At 33.5% G+C, this 22807-nt stretch overlaps 1 protein-coding gene across 3 annotated transcripts in view; it reads right to left on the bottom strand.

The window, feature by feature from the left end:
- Nucleotides 1-22807, bottom strand: part of LOC126743446 (uncharacterized) — a 56681-nt gene extending 33874 nt beyond the window's left edge. Inside the window, exons 1-4 of one of the 3 annotated variants that reach the window (XM_050450548.1) lie at nucleotides 22664-22807; nucleotides 16088-16220; nucleotides 9846-10035; nucleotides 5123-5518 (exon numbers count right to left, since the gene is read on the bottom strand). In XM_050450548.1, the coding sequence (XP_050306505.1) occupies nucleotides 5123-5518; nucleotides 9846-10035; nucleotides 16088-16220; nucleotides 22664-22713 (769 nt within the window). In that variant the 5' untranslated portion in view covers nucleotides 22714-22807. The remainder of the gene's footprint in view (nucleotides 1-5122; nucleotides 5519-9845; nucleotides 10036-16087; nucleotides 16221-22663) is intronic. The other 2 variants (XM_050450547.1, XM_050450549.1) reach the window with 2 other exon arrangements.

Genomic DNA, 22807 nt, shown 5'->3' with positions numbered 1-22807 from the left:
ATGAAACAGATATCTTTAAAATTCGCCAGATTTATATGTGATTTGTTTCTTCTGCTAAAGCACTTTGCCTAGTACTAATACTAGGTTCTTCTTTAACACCCTGAAGTACACGCACATTCTCTAAATTATCGTCATCCACGTTTGGTCTTCTAACACGCGCATCTTTTGAATTCAAACATCCTGTGTAACACAATCGTGAATGAATTTTCTGAAACAATTTTTCTTCCGTCAGACGTCTTTTAGGAAAACGATCGCCATAAATTCGTGTTGCCTCGGCGCGATTGTGGTTTGCGAGCCCGTACATCAAATGCATGCATATAATCCATTTCTTGATTTGAGTAATGGTTACGAAGTACTTAAAATTTAAGACACATCGACACAATTTACTTATTATAACGTGACACCTGTCAAATAATAGATCCCGCTGCGCTGACTCTTACGGTGTCTCGAAAGAATGAAATATTGCTAGATGTAGAATATTTGCTCGACAACTCTGTATATTTCTCAAAAACGCTCGGACCGTCGATTTTTGTTTTTTCTTGTGCATTTTTTTCTGTAAAAAATTAGTATACAGGGTATCTCAAAAAGAAGTTATAATAACCAACGTTATTTTTTAAATAGAACACACTATATATTCTTTGAATGTGTGACTATTACTTCGTAATAAAAAATGGCGTATTTAACGGAGCAGCAACGAACTGATATTCTAAGGGTGGTCATAGTGATATGAAAGGAAGCAGCGCGAGGTTTGCACACTATTTAATACAAAATATGCAAATATGAACATAATGCAATCAACAGTAAACAAAATTCAGAAAAAATATCGTTATAATTAATTTACGGAAAACTCGGCAAAAGACCGTTCTTTCTGAAGAAGATAAGTTAAATTTAAGACTAGCACTTCAGGAACATTCTTGTACCGTTGAACATTTGAAACCGTTAAATATTTGAAATATTCAAAATATACCCATTATCCGCAAGAGGTCAATGTATAAATGGGGATGATTAAGAATAGGATTTTAGGACCCTATTTTAATATATATTTAAATGCAAATTTATATTTAGATTTATCTTTAGAATTAGTTCCTGCTTTAGCAGTTATTTTTTCAAATCAAGAGGATCCGAATATTCCACACCAAAAAATATAATGTCAACAGGACAGTGCTCATGCGCACTTTGTACGAAGGGTGCGGCAGTGCGGTGTAAATTGGCCGGCTAGATCTCCGGATCCTAATCCACTAGACTATTTTCTATGGGGCTACATTAAGGAAAATACATAAAAGCTAGTTCCGCCTCAAAATATTGAAAAATTAAAAGGGGGCATAAGAGATGTACAAGAAATATATCGTCGGTGAGTGTTCGGGACTCTATACTTGTATTAAAAAATTTGCAAAAAAAATCGACGGATCCGACCCTTTTCAAAAAGTATACGGGATTGTCGAGAAAACTGCAATATTCCATTTTTTTCAAGACGCTCTGTATATTTGAATATAAATTCCATTTAGTTTCCATGTCCAACTAATTTTTTGTGATTAGCTATTAAAAATTTCATAGGCATTATAGATTTTCTTCAAACGCTCTTTAATCGAAAACGGTAAGTTTAAGCGACTTTTTGTGTACCTTTTTTTAGGAAAAATTGTTGCTTTCTACAAATTAAAAAAATAGAAAGAAATATCACTATATCAAATTACATTTTTGTGAACATTACAAAAAATTCTCAGAGAATTGACTCTAAATCAGAAATTCTTTGGTCTACAAGACTGTTTCATATATCAAATTGATCGTTAAATCGCTTCAACTTTTAATAAAAAACCTTATAAAAGTGCTCAAGATAGTTTTCGAATTATCAAGGATTACCGTTAATTTTTTCAAGCTGCTGTATAATTAAATATAATCAAATATCCTTGTAGTTTGTTGGATATTTTATTAGTAAAACAAGAATATATCCTAAACAAGAAAAATTTGGGATCCCACGCCCAAAAATGTTTATCTCTTGCATGTAGATATTGGTCATGGCGATCTGTCTATTCGGACTTAAGCACATTACTATATTTGATATGGAAGATATTCAAGTATTGTATAACAAAATATATAGAGATAATAAACAGACCGAATCATGGTTATAATTTTAATTTAATGATTTGATGAACGAGAACAAATAGCTAAAAAGTTCTAAAATTCCGATGTCTAGTACACGTGACAAAAGAAAACCACTGACAACAGGAATGTTTGAAACCAAAACATTCCTTCTCGTCTGCCAAAAAAAAAAGTTAACTGTAGCGACAAAACCACTGAGTCTAAAAATACCTTTACAAAAATTTAAAAAAAAAATCAACACAGGAAGGTGCTAAAAAACGTGGTGGTAAGTAAATAAAGTAGAGAAGTCGGTAAAACATGTTAAACGAAAATCCATCCGAGTCGAATCGATGAACAGTAAGACCTGCAATAATTAGTCTCCGATGTCGGAGACGACACAAAAGGGGCAACCAGTCAGTCAGTAAATAAGGAAACGGTGAAGCATGCCAAGTTTTTAGTATGAGAGCAAAGGATCAGACGTATTTTATTGTGGTTTTTATGAATATTTATATCGATCAATCAAACAAATGTGATTGTACAACAAAATACACAAATACAAAGTGTGTGACAGCTCTTGAATCTGCCACGCCAAAGAACTAAATTTCGCACCGCGGTGTTTTCAAATGAATAGAGAATATTGGTGTTGCCAGATTTGGCCACGTCAAAGAACAAAACTCTCCTCCGAATGGGTCTTTTGCTCCACCCATTACTGTGCATGTTGGCAGCATAATACACCGCGATGTCGAATGAATAGCAAATATCGGTGTTGCCAGAACATTTTTGGGATAAGTAATGCATGAGTTTTAACGATTCTATGCGAGTGAAATTTCTGATACCTTTTATTTTATCAGTAATACATTAAAGTGACCCCGGTGCAAAATACTTTCTATATGCTTTCATTTATATTTGCAATTATCTGTCTGACAAAAATTAACATTACAGGGTATGTAAAACCCCTGGATTCCCCATGTTAAAAAGTAAATTGTAGAGCAAAATACAAAAGCATAAAGCGATCATCTCTTGAATTCAAAAAAGCAAAATAGGAATAGGTAAAAACCTCATAATGTTAATTTTAACATTTTAGAATGCACCCGAGCATTGCTAACTTACTTTTGTTACACCAATTATTAGGGGTGATTCTCCTGGTTAGCTCTAAGGCCTTTAATTTTTATTTGCTAGCGTTTTATATTTATTTATGGTTTTCTTTCTGCCCTCCTCCTTCTTATTATTTGTCTTGTTTTCTTGGAATTTTTCTACCCTTCTCTTTCTTATTGACTTTTTTACTATTTATTCAATTCGCTGTATATCTATTATTCTTTTATTTATTTTAAAATTTTTCAATTTCCTCCTTTTTCTACTACTTTTTTTTATCTTTTGCTTTTTAAGCGTCTTGCAATGGTACTTGTTTTTCTGATCGGCCATCTTCTTTTCGGCTATTAAATTTTTAGTAATTTTTCATAGCAATTATTTTTGTCTATGTCCCTATTTTCAATCTTATTTTTTTTTAAATTTTAATCCTGTAATTTTAATTTTTTTTTCCTATGTAAGTCCTCGTTTCTTTCTTCTAGCTCTCAATAGAATTATATAGGTCTTCTCTGTTTTCCGTTGATTTTTCTGTTTCTGTTCTTTTCTGTTTTTGTTTATCTTTCTGTTCTCATAGTTCTTTTTTTGCTTTTCTGAGTGTCATCATTTTTTCTTTGTTTTTTGTTTCTGTCTCTTATTCTAGTTTTAATTTTTTTCATATAGGTCTCCCGTTTCGAATCTTCCTGTAATTTTAAAATGTATAATTTTTTTCTTATGATTGTCCTCATTTCTTTCTTCTTGCTTTCAATAGACTTGTATAGATCTGATCTTCTCTGTTTTTTGTTGATTTCTCTGTTCTCATAGTTTTTTTTTCTTTTCTTGGCGTCATCATTCATTTCTTTGTTTTTTTGTTTCTGTCTCTTATTCTAGTTTTACATTTTTTCATCTGCGTCTCCCATTTTCATCAATTTTCCTGTAATTTTAAAACGTAGTTTTTTTCTGTTTGTCATCGTTTTTTTTTTGTCTGCTTTCTGTCTGCTGTTTGTCATCGTTCTTTTCTTTGTTCTTTATTTCTGCGTCTTATTCTAGCTTTTTCTTCACAATCCTTTCATAGAAAAGCGATTTTTGAACCGCAAAGACTTTCTGGATGGGAGGCAATTTTATCCAAAAAATACCAAATTTGGAGCATTGAAACGCATCATTAATATTTTTTTTACATTAATCTAAAGAAGTTTCTGGGCATAAATTTGAGAATAAGAATATTGTTCTGAGGTAATAATCTGGGTAGTTAGGAGAATTTTGGATAGACCATTTTTTACTAATGTTCTCAGAAAATTTACACTACTACTAAGAGCATTTCTTACCCGATAATTTTATATAAGAACGTTTTATGTACCTTAAAAAACAATTTTTCTCAACCAATATCTAGAACAGTTTTTCAAATTTTTGCTTCATATCATTCTAAGCAATTAAAAAAATGATCAATGGAAAAAATTTTAAAAATGCACATGTCCAAATATGCGAATAAAAGGCAATAAAAAAATTATACGAAAAAATATTAAAAACTCAAGAAAAGCAAAACGAAACACAAGCTCTCGTACTAAAACAAAGCAAAAATGTGCGTGTGCCAGCTGAAAAGAGACTGTTACTGAGCTTAAAAAAGTATAGTTTATTATTAAGTGTGTGCATGACCTAAATGATAGCGGAAATTTTAATAAAAGCAACTTTAAGCAGGTTAACAAATGACATTAAAAAAAAATTATAAAGGGTGACTGTACATTATTTCTGGGGGGGAAAAAGAAAACTTGTCGAGTGACTCTGATGTGGAGGTCCGTTTTACTGGCTTTTCAAAAAAGTTAATTGCTCACTTCTAATTGAACCCAGCAGTGTTGCAAAAACTACCCAATTCAAGATTGTAAGCAGCAACTGCTATCAAATAAAAAATCGACAAATTTTCTTCCACCTCGTCCTCAAAGTGCTGAACGGAAACTACATGCACACATACTTAAACAACAAACTATACCTTGAGGCAGTTCCTTGGAGGCCTCCATGTCCTGTGAACACTTCCCAATAGAATCCACCGAAGGTTCCATGGTTACAGCCGAACTGTCACCATTGGTTCGAATACAAAATGTCGGACATCCTGACGATGACAGGGTCGAAACGTTGCCGTCGCGTACCCCGGTCGGCCACAGGGTGGTTTCTTGGTGTTTAGGGTTGGAGAGGGTAATTTTTGGCAGGAGGTCGATGTTGAGGAAGGCCGAGCGACGATCGCTGATGCGCTTGCGTATGGTTTTGATATCGGCGGGGGATGGAGGGGGACGGTTGATGGGTTTTGGTGGAGATATTTCGGATGAGGAGGATACAGAGCCGTTTAGGGTGGCGGTTGGTTGTTGGTCGTTTGTTGGAGAAGTTTTACCTAGATTGAAATTATGATTATTTAGGTTTAAAGGCAAAGTTTTCTGGCAGAGTTTTATATAAAATCGGCACACCAGAGATTATAAAATCAAGTATATTGTCAACAACTGCATTTTGGTTGATCCCGTTTTAACTACTTTTAGAATTGGTTAAAGTATCTTTTGCGTAGTGTCATTTTGTGAACAAAATATTCTTGTATAATATTGTGCACAAAGGACTATTAGTTTTTCAAAAAGTGTATAGTAATTAACTAAAAACTATCGGTACTCATTATTAAATCTTATTTTGAACCAGTCAAGGAATCTAAAATACTTATCATTCCCTCATAAATGTAGTCTGATGCCTATAGCCTATTGTTTGCGGGTCATTCTTTATGTAAAGTTTTATTCCGAGTTTTGATACTTTTGCGAGCTAATTCCTGGATAATTAAAAAGAGTCCAAAGAATTTGGGAAGCAAATAGAATATGAAGAAAGTTAAATAGAAAGTGCTATTCGCTGCCTTGTTTATTTTAATAAGGCTGCATATGACTGTAACAATAGCTTTAATTTGCTTTTGTTAATTTTATTGAGTGACGTAGTATGCATCATTTTCCGCTGAATTGAATAGGTGGATTATTTATTCTGTCTGTATATGCTAAAATTAGTTATAAATATATTGGGATAGCATATTGTAAAAAGTGTGCAGAGATTAACACATCTGAGGCGCAAACACTTGCTTTAATTAAGAGATGCTTGTTTTTTTATTATTTGGAGTGTAAGGATAGTTTCAGAAAGGATTATAATTAAGGAATTCTAAAAAAAATATATGCGAAAAATAAAAAATTAAAGCAACTAATAACTTTAATGAAAGAAGATCAGGATTTGTTGTCACCCTGCGACGTTTGAGTAACGAGTACTAAAGCGAGAAGTCATTATCGCGGCAAAAATACAGTATCAAGAATGGAAGAAATACATTGGACTGTGAAGATGGGGTATTTGCAGAAGATCAATTTATCCAAAAAAACTTAATGAATATTTAAGTAAAATAGAACACTTAGAATTTGCAAAAAGCGAATTAGAAAAAGAAAAAAAAAGAGAAAGATGAATTAGCACAAAATACGGAAAAGAGATATTAAAAGTGAAAATAGCTTGAAAATAAGGATAAACTGCACAACCAAACAAATGTCGATCAAAATGACAACAAATTATTGAGGAAGTCAAGAACAAGAAGGAACTAGAAGAAAATTATAATAAAGAACTAACAATTTTTGAAAACTTGAGCTACAAAAACTTATTGAATATCAACATGAAATTCATATCAATACATGAGAACCTAATGGAAGTAATTAAAACTTCAAAAAAAGATCTTAAGAAGGGGAACATTAAAATTAAAAACCCTAAAGATCTCTAAAAAATAAAGTCTCCGACAATCCATACAAATGTTGTCGGAAAGTCAAGTACTTATTTCTTCCAGGTTTTCTGGAGAAAAGTTTAAATATTGAGAAAATTCTTATACTGATTGATGAATATGGATGTCACGTTGGCAGGTTATTTTCGGGGAAATACCTGAGTACGAAATGCCAAACTTTCATTAAACCAGAAGGACGATTCTCTTGCATTATAGAAATGTCACGGCTCGTACAAGAGGCTTTACTTTAAAGGATTATATTGCGGTGGTATGTTGCTAGTTCTAATACTTGTAAAGAGTCAAAATTTTCATATTTTCGCGAAATTACTAATAGGATTAAATATTGTACACACACTAATATAATATTCACCTCAATTCCTTATGCTCTAAATATACATTTAACGGTTTAGAGGAAAAAGTTTGTGAGTTCAGTAACAAAATTGAAAAATATGCAAATAATTTAAATTATTACAGTGATGGGAAGGTAATGTTTTGTGATATAAATAATAAACTTGGAACCAGAATTTCAAAAAATAGAGATTGTTAACCAAATTGTCAGGATAATTTCTGAGTGTAAACGAGTCTATAGATCCAATACAAATATACAAATCTTGTTCATATACACCCTACATTGTCTACTATAGTTATTTAACATGACGATCAGTCACCAGTACAAGTACTAAACCGAATTAATGGGACGATATTGGGTAATGAATCTATAAGTCACGTTTTTTATGTCTGCGAGATCCCAGTATCGTCAAAAAATCAAACGTTTTTATATTATAACTTAATTCTTCTAGTTTAACTGAATCTTGATGAAATTTCTGAATTAGCCACTGAAATAACTTGCTTAACAGAACCAATTCTGGATCAGGTAATGAGCATTCCTGGATATAATATATATAGAGTATATAGTAACGTAGAAAGACTTTGAGGGCGTTATTTTATATTAGGGATGATGTACAGATACAAAGTTTTACACAAGTAAGTGAGCTTTTTTTGCTCACTTAATAGTTATACCACCAATAGTTTTTTTCTATTGGATTGTTGCAACTGAAATTATGCGTAATATTAAAGAAATACTTCCTTGTTTCTATTTACAGATTATGAAATTAGTATGCGCTAATTCATCAAAAGTTGACTTCAAAAGATTTTTCTCATCTTGGTGTGAAGCAGCAGTTGTGTGTGAATAAGCAATAATTGCGAATTTTTATACTGATTTAAAAATTGAAAAATTTAAATAAAGTCTTAATTGTAGATTTTCTATTAACCAATCATAAGAATTAAAGTAACGTTTTAAAATAAACGTCCTGGTTACACCAAAAATTACAGATCATTACAAATTAGAGGTTATGCATACCAACAATCCAAGAATGATAAAATTTTAACATTCCATTACAGGAATGTAATTTTCAAAATGTACATGCTAGTATTAATAATAAGTAAAATGATTTTATTTCTAACATACTAAATGCTTTAGACATTGTTCCTTTCTTGAAAACAATCTAAATTTTTCCTAGATATAAGTTATGGTGGAACAATACTATTGAAATGATGAGCAGGGCAAGGAATTTTTGCTATAAAATTATTCAACACCTAAATTAATATAAATTAAAAAGAAATGCTGCAGTCAACATAATAAGGAATGAAAAGAAATAGTATTTGGTAAACGTGAAATATATGGAAATCAAAAAATCCAAAGGACATGTGGAAAACCTTTCAGGAATTTGTACCAAAAAATAAACAGGTACTAGAGTTTAGATGAAGTGGATATAAATGGAATATTAGTAAAAATGGAGAATAATCTTCCTAATAAACTAAATTATTTTTTTGTTAAGAGTGTTATTTCTGCAGGAGTCTTATGCAATAGAATTAATTGAAAAGATTACATTTAAAATATATTATTTGTCTAGAAGTTCATCTTACCTGAGTTCTTGGACCAAAAAAACTACTAATCATTTGAATTATTTTCAAGTATTTTATTTCTTTTAAAACAAAATGGATTATCTAGCCTACAAGAGAGAGGAATGCAAGTGATACTAGGAAAACCAAGATTGACGCCTATAAAAGAAATGCTACAACATTTAAAATGATTGCCAGTTAAAGAGCATCTATTACCTCACTGTTAATACATTCATTTTTATCCATAAAAAATTAACATTGGTAAAACACTACAGGACCTGTTGGGCAAGGTCTCATGCAATGCCGATATTCACAATTATTATAATACACAAGAACGTGCCCAATTCTCTGTTTTTTTAATGCAATAAGAGAATATAATATGCTACCAATACAAATTAAAGAAGAAAATCAAAAGTGGCTCTGAAGAACCATTTGTTGACACGTGATGGTTTATCTTTACATGCTTTTGTGTAAATATGTACTGGTTTTATTCTTCCTTTTTCGATATAATTTTAGTGAAAATGTTTGATATTGTGTTTCTTTTTGTAAGCCGTACATACATATAATTTTTGACTGTTTTGTGTAAGTTTAATATAATAACTGGGATATTGTATTACTTTTTTGACTAAATAAATGAGAGATATCACAACATGGCGACGTTTTTTAGTGTTCCATCATTATTAAGGTAAAAAAGGCTCGTAAGCATAGGGTTTCAGGATAGGAATCGAGTAAAGTCGTCATGGCTCGCGAAGTTACGTGCTAGCGTTGTTGCCATATGATGCAAAAAGTTATTAATTTATGTTTCTTTTAAACCCTTTCTGGAATTTCTTTACGGATCAGTTCTGGGTAAATGTGATATAAACATCTCATAAAATAGGCGCCACGCTGTCGTTAAACTGGAGCTTTTACAACATATAATAATAGTTTATGCGACCAATTACCCCGTACACAGAAACACCATAAACCACTTTAAGTGAACAGGTTTCACTATGAATTATTTACGGCAACTTTAAACCACATAAAAAAGGATATTACTAACCTTGTTCAAACTGGTCAGCACCTAAAGTCGGTTGTGTAACTTGTCGTAGACTATCGGAATTCTCTTTACAGTCGCGTTGGGGGGGCAGACGCTCCCTCTTGCTCACGGCAGGGCTTCGCCTGGAATCGCGCCGGCAAACCGACGCCCGGCGTCCGTTACCCCCGGAGGCCGAAGAGGAGTTACGACGGACCTTCGATGTAAAAACAGATATTTAAATATATTTCTAAGGAAAAGCCGTTTTAAAGAAATAAAAGATTGGCACTTTCCGGAAATTATGCGTGCATTGGCAACGTCGCAGTACAGGGTGAGTCATTAATATTTCACGAAAATGTAAGGGCGTATTCCTTGGGTCAAAATATTGAAAAAACTACCTATTAACCTATATCTGAAAATGCTTATAAAATGCCGAAAATAATAAAATAATAAACAAAAATAAAAAGTAAACTTCAAAAAAATATGAAAACTTTCATTTAATTTTTGTTGTCGTTTGTACGTTACAAAGAATGTAAGAAAAAAAATCGATTGTTGGTCAAAATTTAATTACACTCTGCATTCAAGTTTTTGTTATTGATATTGATAAATTTTTGTAATCGTTCTAGTAAATAAAATATTAGTTTGTTAAAATGCTAGTAGGTGACCCATACCTGTATTGAAGTTCACAGTGACTTTTCTATACTCGACAGTTTTTAAAATTTTCATTTGAAATGAAAACAGAGAAATGTGTAGAAAGGTACCCGAATCTTTCTCTTTCACATAGTCTCCATCAGCGACTCAGTGAAAATGGCAGTTTCAAGAAATTGACCGCTAACAATGGACAACCTCGTACAGTTGCAACTGTAGAAGCGGAAGAGGCAGTGTTAAACCAATTTTATAACAATAAGTGCAAGAAAGATTGCTAAAACACTAAATATTAGTCAATCAAGAGTCTCCAGAATCTTGATTGACAGAAGAGGAACTCTTATATCCGTATCATTTACAGCCAGTGCAAGCACTTTTACCAGGTGATTTTCCTGAAAAACTCGCATTTTGTCGATGGCTACAACAAAAAATAGGAGAAAATCCTCAGTTCGCGGTATGAATACTATTCATAGATGAAGCAAATTTCTCAAAAAAACGCAATTATGGATTTTCACAATAATCACTGAAATTTGTCAGGGTGACAAAACATCGAAAGGACACAATCACGCAAAATGACGGCCATCAAGTAGTGGTAATTTACTTTTGTATTGGCAGTCCAGCAAAAACTTAATAAATATATCTGGACTGCCTGTTTTTTGATTCTACTTTGACTGTTTATTGATTCTAGTCTTTCAATGTTCTAAGGAAACAACTATCCAATTATCTAAACCAGTTTTAAGTTTTATTTTCATTACCAGTTTTTGGAAATTGTAAATGAATTGGCAACGTGGCAACACGTTTGAATGCAGCAAACTGTATTTTTGAATGAGTTTCCGACGAGGTTCGCCATCTGCCACGTTGCCGAGGAAAAATGTACGTTTTTGTGGTCTTATTTAGGAATTGTATAAATTTTTCAAAAGCAATTTACACGCTATTAAAAAACCTTCATTTTAACCAAGATTTCCGTAATTATGCACTAATCACCGTAACATTTTAAACCCATAAAATATAAATTGAGCACCTCATCCTGGCAATGTGTCTTCATCTGTCTCAAACCGACTAAACGAACCAAAAAAATGCAAAATTACGATCTTTCGGAGTTTTTTGTGCACTTTACAACCCGTTTCGCTAATGAAACGTCTCCGGAAGCAATTCAAGAAAACTGACTTAATGTGCCTTCGCGTCTTGCTAAAACTTATTTACGGCGGATTTACGTTGGCGCGACTCTACCGTTAAATCGTAACTGAATGGTAAATTGGCGAATTTTTTTGTTTTTAGTGCGCACCAGTGCGTTTAGTTTGTTTAATTGTAAATTAATGTGATCAGTATTGTTTCGCGATAAAATAATTGCAATTTAACGGAAATATGTATGTATGTATGTATGTAGGGTGATTTATTAGAGCTTCTAACTGACTTTTCTGATTTTAATTATTACAATTATATCTTATTGTATGTTCATATGATTTATTTATTAATTTACACGTGCAGTTTCTCATACATAAGGAGGTATTCAGCCGGGACTATAACCGAGGTCGATATCGTAGCGTTCCCACTACTGTCTAATACTGAAAGTATTTGCCATATAGTAGGGGATCTTATGACAAAAAAAGTAATATTAGAATCCTGCCTCTAATTATTAATACTTTTTTAAATATAATCCGCCTGGAAAGTATACGGAATTTTTCTAATTTTAATATATTTTCTTTTCGTAAAATTTTAAGACGAAACTAATTTGACGCATTAGTATGGGGTATGGATAAAATCGCATGACAACAGTATCTATCGTATATTGTTGATTGTAAACAGGCGTGATTTTGCGTAAGATTCGCGGAAACAAATTAAACGCTTTAGTGAATTTAAGACGACAAAATACGAGCCTAGGGTTTCGAAAACTGGCCAGCAGATTTAGAAATCAACGAAGAATAAATGTGTGTCTAGAAACTTTCCGCATGGCACTGAAAAGGAATTTTATTTCCAAAAAAGATCCCTGCAATGCATCTACAAAATCAATGTTTTCAAGGAGATAATTTTACCACTTTTTTTTAAATTTTACCCTTAACAGAATTTTAAGATGGTTAGAATGGTTTAAGATGGTTTAAACCATCTTAAAATTCTGTCAAGAGAACATGTTACTACTAGTTTGGGGAGCAATATTTCAACGTTAAAGAACACCAACTGACAACAATTCCATGGCCAGCAGCTTCACCAGATCTTAGTCCCATTGAAAACGTATGGGGATTAATGAAGATTGAAATGAAGTGAGGAGGCCCACAAAATAAAAAACGCTTGATCCTTTCCGTTTTACAGGCCTCTACAGCAGTATGGCAGTCACCTAGTTTCTGGTGTACCTGGGCGTTTAGTTGAACCAAATGTTATGAATTGTTTGTTATTATTTTACAATACAAATATATAATGCAAAATTGTAATTGTGCTTTCTTTCTCCCGAATACTTTCTAGGCGGACTATATTATGATTTTCGTTTCAAAAAACTACTTCCATCTGTTTTTGAGGTTCGCAATAATCAGCCATTGATGACTAAATTAGGTAAAAGGTAAAAATCTCCAAGATAAGACAAGGATTGGACAAGATTGGGCTTATGAGACTGGTTCGTAAGAATATTTCGAGTAGTTTTTGAAATTTTGGACTTTGAAGCAAGTGGTCAGTTTGAACATCAAACATGGTCCTTGGATTTCATTGGAAAAAAGGAGTTTTTACCCTGGAAACTCTAATAGAGAATGCTTCTCTAAATATTATGCTCTTTGGTTCATGAAAATATTTCCAGTAGTTTTTGACATTTTAGACTTTGAAGTGAGTGACCAGTTTAAGTATCAAACATGGTCCTTGGACTACATTAGCCACAAAGTTATATAACTCCAAAACTGTATTTTACCCAGGTTTGAACTTTGAGAAGCATCTCTGGAACATGATTTTCTAAATATTATGCTTTTTGTTTCATCAGAATATTTTTAGTAGTTTTTCAGATTTTGGACTTGGACCAAGTGAGTGGCCAGTTTAAACATCAAACATCGTCGTTGGAATACATTAGCCAAAAAGTTCGATATCTCCAAAACTGTTTTTCAAACAGGCTTGGATTCTCAACAGCATCTCTGGAACATGATTTTCTAAATATTATGCCTCTTATTTTATGAAAATATTTTCAGTAGTTTTTGAAATGTTAGACTTTGAATTAAGTGATACAGCTAAACATCAAACATGGACTATATTAGCCAAAACGTTAAATGTTTTTTACCCAGGTTTGGCCTTTTTCTTGAGAATTTTGATGTTTGAGGTACATCAATGGACTTCTTGCTCAAAGAAAATGGGTTTTTATTTATTATTATTATATTTTTTTCTGAGTAAAATCATAACCGCTTAGCCTAACTAGAGCAATTTTGGTTTCAGGATAATTTTTTTACTAAATACTAAACTAATATTTGACACCCAGTGCTCACCAAAAAAAACTTTCTAATTATAATGTTGATATACATACGATAATTTCAAGTATTTCTGGATTCCATTCGATACCGACCGTGAAAGCACTTGCACAATTATTGTGCAAAGTTGTTGTCTCAAAGGAAGACCCAATGTTTTTTCTGTGCAACTTTTTAAGTTACCAACATTGCAGCCTGAACTGATTGGGCTTGAAGGATTTGTGTTCATGGATTTAATTACTTGAATGTTTCTACACCTCTTGTGGATAATGCCCATTCCTCCTCTTGATTCAGATTCTATATGAGATCCAGATTTGCTCTTTTATTTTTTTCCCAATGGGGTTCTTTTTCTTAAAATTTTAATACATTACATCAAAGGCAGGGTTAAGGTGTTTAGCAAAAGTGCGTACGAATACTATGGTTCTTTAATCCTTCGTTATTGCGAGTACCGTCATACTGCACTTGTGCTTGCACGAGAATACAATTGATTTAATTTTTTAAGGTTTAGTTGGATAAATGGTCAAACTCGGAGAAAACCCTGAAGGAGGCCTAATATAGACCGAAACGTTGGCAATTAAAGGAAAAATTTGAAAAGCTTCGATTTTTTTTTACCATTTATCCAACTAAACCCTTAAAAATTTTAAAAATTGAAACATGAGCGTTACGTAACGCACGTATGTTTTTTCTTATTATTCCAGCTTTATAGTGTTCTGTGGATTGTTTTTCATTTAATATTACCTTATGTGATGAAAAACTTTTGAGAAAATACTTGGTTTTTATAAAAGTGTCAATGTTGTGCTGACACTTTTATAAATACTGATACCTACCTACATGTGTAACGGCTATTACGATTATTCTTATTTGAACTATTACTCAAACTTTCGCTAAACGATTAGGACTTATAAGGGTTCGAATACTGGAACATTAACATCGTACGCTTTGTCTGTACCCTTATCGTTACCATTACTGATGAATATCCTTCATTGGTTGTGTGCATGACAATTAATTCTTATAATGCTGACATTCTATTCATGGAGTAGTCAACTAGTCTGTTTCCTCCATGATTGGAAGACTTGAACCTACAGAGGATGAAACATGTTATATGAAACACATGGATCAGTAGTCAGAATCGTTTGATCAACGTCTTCTCTTTCAAGCCATTTGGTATCTCCAAAGTTCTCTTTATCATTAACAATACAAAGTAGTTCATGCGTGCGTCACACTTGTTGCATACTCGTTTTTTCTAAACAGACGGATAGTAGAAGTCATAAGGCATCTGCAAGAAATCTCCGAAATCGAGTGACATATTGAACGATAGTCTGACTCATAGTGGGGCCACTCTGCAGCTGCCTTTCTGAGAGAATGTTGGTATTTCTAAATCTTGGCAACTTAATTGTACCAAGGGACATGGAAGTTGCGGAAATCCTTCACGAAGAAAAGTTTTCTAAGTACATTTCGTCGCTGGCTGCAGCAGGAATTATATTCACGTTTCACATCTTGTAACGAATACTGGGATTCGCAAACGTGATTATCGTACCAAGCGTGATATTAGACAGGAAGATCTTCGTGATCTTGATCTTTAGTGCGATATTCAGCTGTGACATTTTAACCTAATTCCAGCCCACCTTTCGAGATCCATATCGATCGTAGTTCCTTTCGAATTGAGATAAGATAATTCCTGAGAGATTTCTGCTTAGTGATGCCATACGACATTCAGAGCAATTGAATGCACTGCGCCCAGGAGCGTTGGTAACACTATAAATAGCATCCAAATTGCATTTTAGGAAATGTTGAACTGCATGATTATTTACTTTATATTAACATTATAATGACGCGGGAGAATGTTGTAACTTTTGCGTTACGTAACGCAGAGCTCGATACCCTTCCTCCTCCCTGTAACACATCGAAATGCTGCCTTTAAAGTGAGTGATGAGTTTGAACATAGATTTCAATTTATCGAAAAAATTTGCTTGAATTTATTTAAACCTTAAGTAACGTAAACAGGGTATGCTTTTCTTCTTTAATTTTTACGTTTAATCACTTTGAACATGATTCATGAATTATGCAAGTTAAAAAGCTCGCGCTTACAGTATAAACGGCATGGATCCATCCTTTAATTAATGCCTTATATACAAAAATAAAAATAGAAAATGTAATAATAAGATCTTTCAGTAGAGTATTAGAAGGACCTACCTGAAACTTGGAACAGCTCGACACAACCCCTAAAGCATGCGGAAGGGAAAACGGTCTTCTTGACGGTTTTGGCGATGGTGCCGCTCGCGTTACACGTAAAAGAAGCACCGACGATTTATCTTCAGGGATATCACTGAAACAAATAAAAAAGATATTGACTGTCAGGTAAAAACATTTTTTAGTAGATTTTATAGACGACACCTGAATAATGAGTGCCTTGTTGTTTATCAATTTACTTTTATTTACATATCCTTGATCTTGCTCTAGATAACAGGGTGAAAAAACATTTGTACACTACACAGTATTAAATCACCTGAAAGCAATACAGTTATTTAGTACCACCATCATTAACAGTAAAAATGAATAGTAAAAATATGGTCCATACAAACCGCAAAGTTAAAAAGATTAAAAAGATAAAGATAGTGAATGTTAGTTTATTGAAATGGAGTTGGAGCTATCTAATTAACATACATATTGGTTATCTGATAAATCCAAATCGCATTCACACTTTCGCACATTAGCATTTAGCTGCAAAAAAAACTCTGAATTTTTCTGAATTTGTAATGTTTAACAAGCGTGGTGCCCACGCTGGTTGCTTTTCATATTCATAGCCAAACACAAAGAAGTGGTTATGCCAATTTCGTGTTAAGTATTAATCTTGCTCGATGGCTGTCTGTTAAAGAGTTTTAATTGCGCTGTAACTCATAATTATGAGATGCAAAAGCATGATAATATAACCATTAGAAGCCTTTTACGCCATTTTGCTTCAACTAAGTGGGCTACAAGTTATTTACATGTGTTGTAATGAATCCGCCAGAATGAAAGGTATTGAGACTAAATAAGCTTAACCATGTTATATCAGTATATTATTATGTATGTACATATTAATTGTGTAAAAGAAACGTCCTTAAAGGCGAAAAAAAAAGTGCTGTTACATCAAGACAATATCATAAATCGATGATAACGATGATGAAATTGAAGGCATTGTGTGTCCAATTGCTTGACCAGTCACCCCATTCGTCCGATCTTGCCCCCACTGGTTACTGTCTCAAAAGAAAAAAAGTAAACATAAATTGAAACTATTGTGCATCCTGTAATCACAGTATAAATAAAACAATATCGCATATATGAAACCCGATACAGACAACAATGTATCAGATATCAAAACACTACGGCAGAACTAAAAGCGCCGATTACGTTTCCGGATGGTCTCGTCAGACTGGATTACGACAACATAAACACAATCGTGATTATGTGTTCGCGAAAAGGTTTATGTTTCTTTTGGGAACTAGACAGTAAAATAGTTATAAGGATTGGATTATGCGGCTATTTTTAAAGTGTTAATTGAGCATGTCGGTAAAGCGAGGGTGAACTACTGTCTGGGAAGGGGACGGCTATTTTTAGTTTATTAGGAAGATGAAGTATTTGGTCAAAATATAAAAAAAGATGTTAAGAAGTTCTTCGAAAAAGTATAAATATACTATAACTATTATGGTGTGTTAAAAAAGTAGGCAGATGTAACTTTCATGTTTGGTGATTTAAGCCAAAAGCAAGACCAGTTTCATAAATTCCACCATAAATTATCATGAATATCAAATTTTAGGAAAATTGGACCAATAGAACGAAAAATTTGTGCTGAAAATGTCATGTTTTTATGAAATGCGTCAGTCAAGTGAAAAAATCACTTTTATATAAAAGTTTAATTATAATTATATTGACGTATTATGTGATATAAGTGATCTTCGCTGAGAGACTGTAAAAGTAAAAAAGGAACCATTTTTTAATTATTTTTTTATTTAGAAACAAATTCTTAAAATTTTAAAATAAGAAATTCTTCTTTACATACTTTACTTACAAAGTATTTGAAATATTATGCATATGTATTAGAATATAACATACAATTTTCCATAATTGTAATTCTTATTTCATAAAATAAATTTAGGAGAAAAGTTTTTGGTTTATATAGATTTAGTGTTTTCTTTTAGATTTAAGGGAATAATATTCGTCAGGTATGTCATTAGAAAAAACGTATTTCTGATACTTATGGCATCTTTATATGTTAATGTTTAAAAAAGTACATCTACGCACATTTCATATAATATGAAATCTGTAGGACACACTTTATTTATTTTTTACCGTAGATGTAAACGTTTCTTGGATTACTTTGTAAAATTTTATGGAAATAAATAAAATATTATATTATTATTATTCAACTGCTTAGAAAAGGCCAAATTACTTTAAAAATTTTCATGTAGTGGTGAATATTTAAGAAAAAGTAAATGTTCAAATTTGTCCAGGCAGGTGAGCGCTTACGAGAAATAATAAGAAATAAAAGATGAGTTTAACTACCCAGAAAACGACCCAAATACTTAACATTTTTACAGGTCTAAATAAAAAAAACAGTTTCAGACGGAGGATGGTTTCCAGCCTATCAAAAAACTCCTTATATTATAACGATATTGGAAATACCGAGAATATCAGCCGTTCTCCGTAATTCCGGAATGACGTAAGTGGCGATTGGCACTACGTCTCTGGAGCGTGGAAGTTCACCGAATCTTACGGACTCATGGTCAGCCGAGTATATAAAGAGCCGCATCGCCGCTGAGAGTCAATTGACAGTTCAGTGCAGTGAAATTCTTCACATAAATATTAAAATCGTTCGCGACATTTAAATTGAATTTACATTGGCCTTGGGAGCAGATGCTGCTGGCATCCTACAAAGAATGTCCCCCGAAAAACAAGAATGCTACGACCACCTAGTGATATATTTGGAGATGCATTATGGCCAATCACACCAGGAACATGTCTGTCACACGGCCCTTGACTTTTTTGACGAAGCTGCCAAAAACACGAACAAGAGTCCGGCAAATGATTCCAGGAGAGAACGACTTCAAGTAATCCGTTGGAAGGACGTAGCCGGCAGGACCAGAAGTTGAAGTGTTGGAAATGTGGCAAGGCAAGACACATAATAAGACACTGTCCAAAAGGCATTAGTTTCATACGAAGGTCCATGGGAAGAGGTGATCGTTGGCCTGTATTTATAGCAAGCCCCAGCCAATACCGCCCAGATCTCCTCTCTGCAGCACCATGGGCTGTATTTTTGAAACCATCCGAGAATCTTCGAATGCGAATAGAAGTCGAGCGGCAAAATTCGCACACGAATGAAAAAGTGCATTTTTGAACAGCATTCGAAATTTCATTCGCATACGAACATGAAATGTAGTGGCAACGTAGCAAACTCGAGTGCTATTGGAGGCCATGTCAAACGGGATGAAGACGATAATGATTTTTTTAACCTAACCTAAAATTTAAGTTTAAAAACATCAGGGAATTTTGAGGTTTTTTTCATGGCGTTTCTTGGGTTTTTCGAATTGACTTTTTTAGGTTGGATTCAAAAAATAAAAACATATTGCGATTTTGTGTCGAGTGAGCAAAAGAAAGAACTAATTTCATTTATGGTAGAGCACCCGGAATTAAAGTCGGGCAAATTCACACACGATTTTTCAGCTAAAACTGCACAAGCTTTCTGGATAAAAGTAGTGGACAGATTACAGTCTCCCTGGAGCACATAAAGAGCACATCAATTCCATCGTAATAGGCTTGCTTAATCTATATAATTTAATAAATTGAGCACCTGAATATTCAAATGGGTCAAGAAATGAAGAGTACATCCTATTCCTTCTATCTGCCAAAGTTTTAGTTTCTTCCAGTGCATCGACGACGTTTCTTTGCACAAGATTGTTAAATCTTGCGAGTTTAAAATCAAAACAAGATAGGTCGCAGAATCAAATTGAAAATCGCACACGAACTTTGAAATTCGAATGGTATAGACCCATTCAAGACACCGCATGCGACCGATGCGGTCGAAAATACCAATATCGATTTTTCGTGCGAAATCCTCTAATTTCGTATGCGAATCAAATTCGAATGGTTTCAAAAATACGACCCCATATCAACAGTGTTTTCGTTGACGCGTGTGTCAATGGAATCTTCCGCATTGTGCTGCTGGATACAGGTGCGACAAAGACAATCATAGGACCAGATGTAATAAAATCTGCAGCTAAGGTTCAGCAATCAAAACGGCGTCTACGAACAGCGACAGGCGATTGAGCAAAAATCTGTTGTGAAACAAACGTCACGTTCACCACAGGAAAACATTTAAACATCGTGTGATAGTGGCAGAGATTGAGGGGATTAGGGTGCTCGAGTCCTACTTCCGGAGGAAACTTTGGTATCAGAACGAAGCGAGATCGTTTTGAATGGCTGCGTTGATAGCAAGACGACAGATGATGAAATGCTCATGTTCGAACCTGCAGTGCATGACGAGGCTGTTGGTCGAGAGATAGCAGTAGGAAAGACTCTTGTACTTGCTGGAACGTGAGGGGAATGAACGTCTTAAAGGGTATGGAAGGGTACGGAGTTAGAACACTGATCTACAGTTTCAGAAATACTTCGACAAGACGGAAAACCATTCCAAAAGTATTAGAAGAGCTAGTATCATCATCGGGCACCGATCTAGGCCAGACCAAAAAAGGAGGCTGAGGCATTTGGTCCACGGATATAGAGCCTTTTCGATACTAGAAAGGAAAGGAAAGAAAGGGAGGACCAATCTAGTCCAAAACCAATACGATAATGCTCGTTCCATCTGGCAGACAGCTCGAAGACTACCAATGGTCGAAAGAGTCGGCACGACTAGCCGAGATTTTCCGTAGAAAGTTTGGAAACAATTCAAGAGCTGCGTCGGTCTAACCCCAGAATCGCGCAAGCACTCAAGATAAACGATGAAGAGACTAATAGAAAGATCTTCTACCTGGTTTCCAAAGAGTTTTCACATCAGAAAGCTCACATTGTTATTTCTCTAAGAGGTCCACTGCAAGAGGGAAACCTTCTGACAATATCGACTTCCACCATCTTTGGAGCTTAGGGGGGGGCAGTGAAGCGATATTGGAAACGTTGAAAATACCAGTCGTTCTCTGTCATTCCGAAATGAAATAAGTGGCACACAGCACGGCGGCTTTGGAGACGCGTGGAAGGTCACCAAATCTTCCGGAATCATGGTCAGCGGAGTATATAAGGAGCCGCATCGCCGCTGGGAGTCAAGTTCAGAATATTGGCGCGATACAATATTTAAATCAGACATAAATACGATGAAAATTAATATTTCTAGTAGTCGTAAGTGATCGTGTTTAGTAGTGTAAGTGTGTAAATAAAATCTTATTAATGTAACATGTTACTTACGTAACAAACGGTAAAAACGCTACAATATTCTGTGGTTCTGAATATTCAAGACTAAACAATTTTTGAAATTTTTCCAAGCAACCAAGAAATCTATTTCCTGAAGCAAAATTGAAAAACGACATTAATTCCTAGAAAGAAAACACTTTTTTAAAAATCTGTCAGGTAGTTGAAGAAATTACTAAAAAGCTACAAACCATCTCGAAAAAATGAATAACGACTTCAAATCTCTAGAATTAACAAAAAATTACATGGAAAATCCATTTAACTGCCTGTAAAAAGACTTAAAATTACTTTAAAAAGTTACCACGTGGTTGAGAACATAAAATCTTCGGTACAGTTGCTGTGTTCCAAGAAACAAAAAAAAATTAGTGTAACAGTCTGGAAGAAGCCTTGAATTGCCTGGAAGTAACAGAAAATTACTTTGAAAATACATTTAACTGACTATAAAGAAATTATTTGTCCTTTTAGTGATTGTATATTTTTGTAAAATCAGTCAGTAAATCAAACAATATTAAATTATTTCTCCCATACAATAGAAATTACTATGAATATCTCAAACCAATTTCTTTAGTACCTAAGTATACCTATTATTAATTCTTTAAGGATAAAGAGATTTTTTTATGGAAGTGTCAACAAAACTAATGCTATAGATAGATCATATTAATCCTCGGGATAAATTTTTGGTAGGGTTGGAGTCTTGCCAGCAAAAACAGAAATTTAAGTGGTTTCTTAAAAAAATTTCAAGAAATTAACGGTATGAAGAGGTCAACACTTTTCAAGGCTATTTTTGTTTTTTATTTCACTATAGATACTTTATGAGTGTTACTAATAATGGGCAGAAAGGTTTATCCAAATATAGAAAAAGCAGTTTTAAATTTATTTCAAGCAGCATGCCATTGAAAATCTTGAAAAGGAAAAAATGAAGCCAAGGCATTGTGCATGCTATTTTTAGTGGATAATTAATAAAACGAAATAAAAATTTCACTTGACTTTGTTTCCAATCCATTGAGCAATTAAAAAATAAGAAACCCTATTATCTACCATGACTCATCAAAAGTGAAAATGGTTTGATGGTATATTAATAAATCATTAAATGAGAATCAATAAATTACCTGTTCGTTGCTAATTTAATGAAAGAAAAGGGCCCACCAGGTGTAATGATTTGGATATTTTTTTATTGAGGAAATTGTACATCTAAAAGTTGTTAATTAATTAAGTTCCAGGAGGACAAACTTATTCACCTAAATTGTTTCACCTTTGACCCATCATGAAAAACCCAATTTTTCAACAATGAGTCATCAACAGCACAAATGTTCCAAATAAACAAATTTCACTGACCTCTTAATCCATTTTGAAATCAACTGGTTCAATCTCCTCCTTTTACCCATGATGAAAATTGAATATCCACAAGAAAAAAAAACACTCTTTAATGCACTTAAAAAAAGACCCAAATCAAAATAATATCCGTATCCAAGTTACTTC

This window comes from Anthonomus grandis, chromosome 12 (genome assembly GCF_022605725.1).
Source record: "Anthonomus grandis grandis chromosome 12, icAntGran1.3, whole genome shotgun sequence".
In the NCBI taxonomy this organism is placed as follows: Eukaryota; Metazoa; Arthropoda; class Insecta; order Coleoptera; family Curculionidae; genus Anthonomus; species Anthonomus grandis.
Note: the sequence above shows the minus strand (reverse complement) of the source record. Positions and strands in the feature narration are given on the sequence as shown.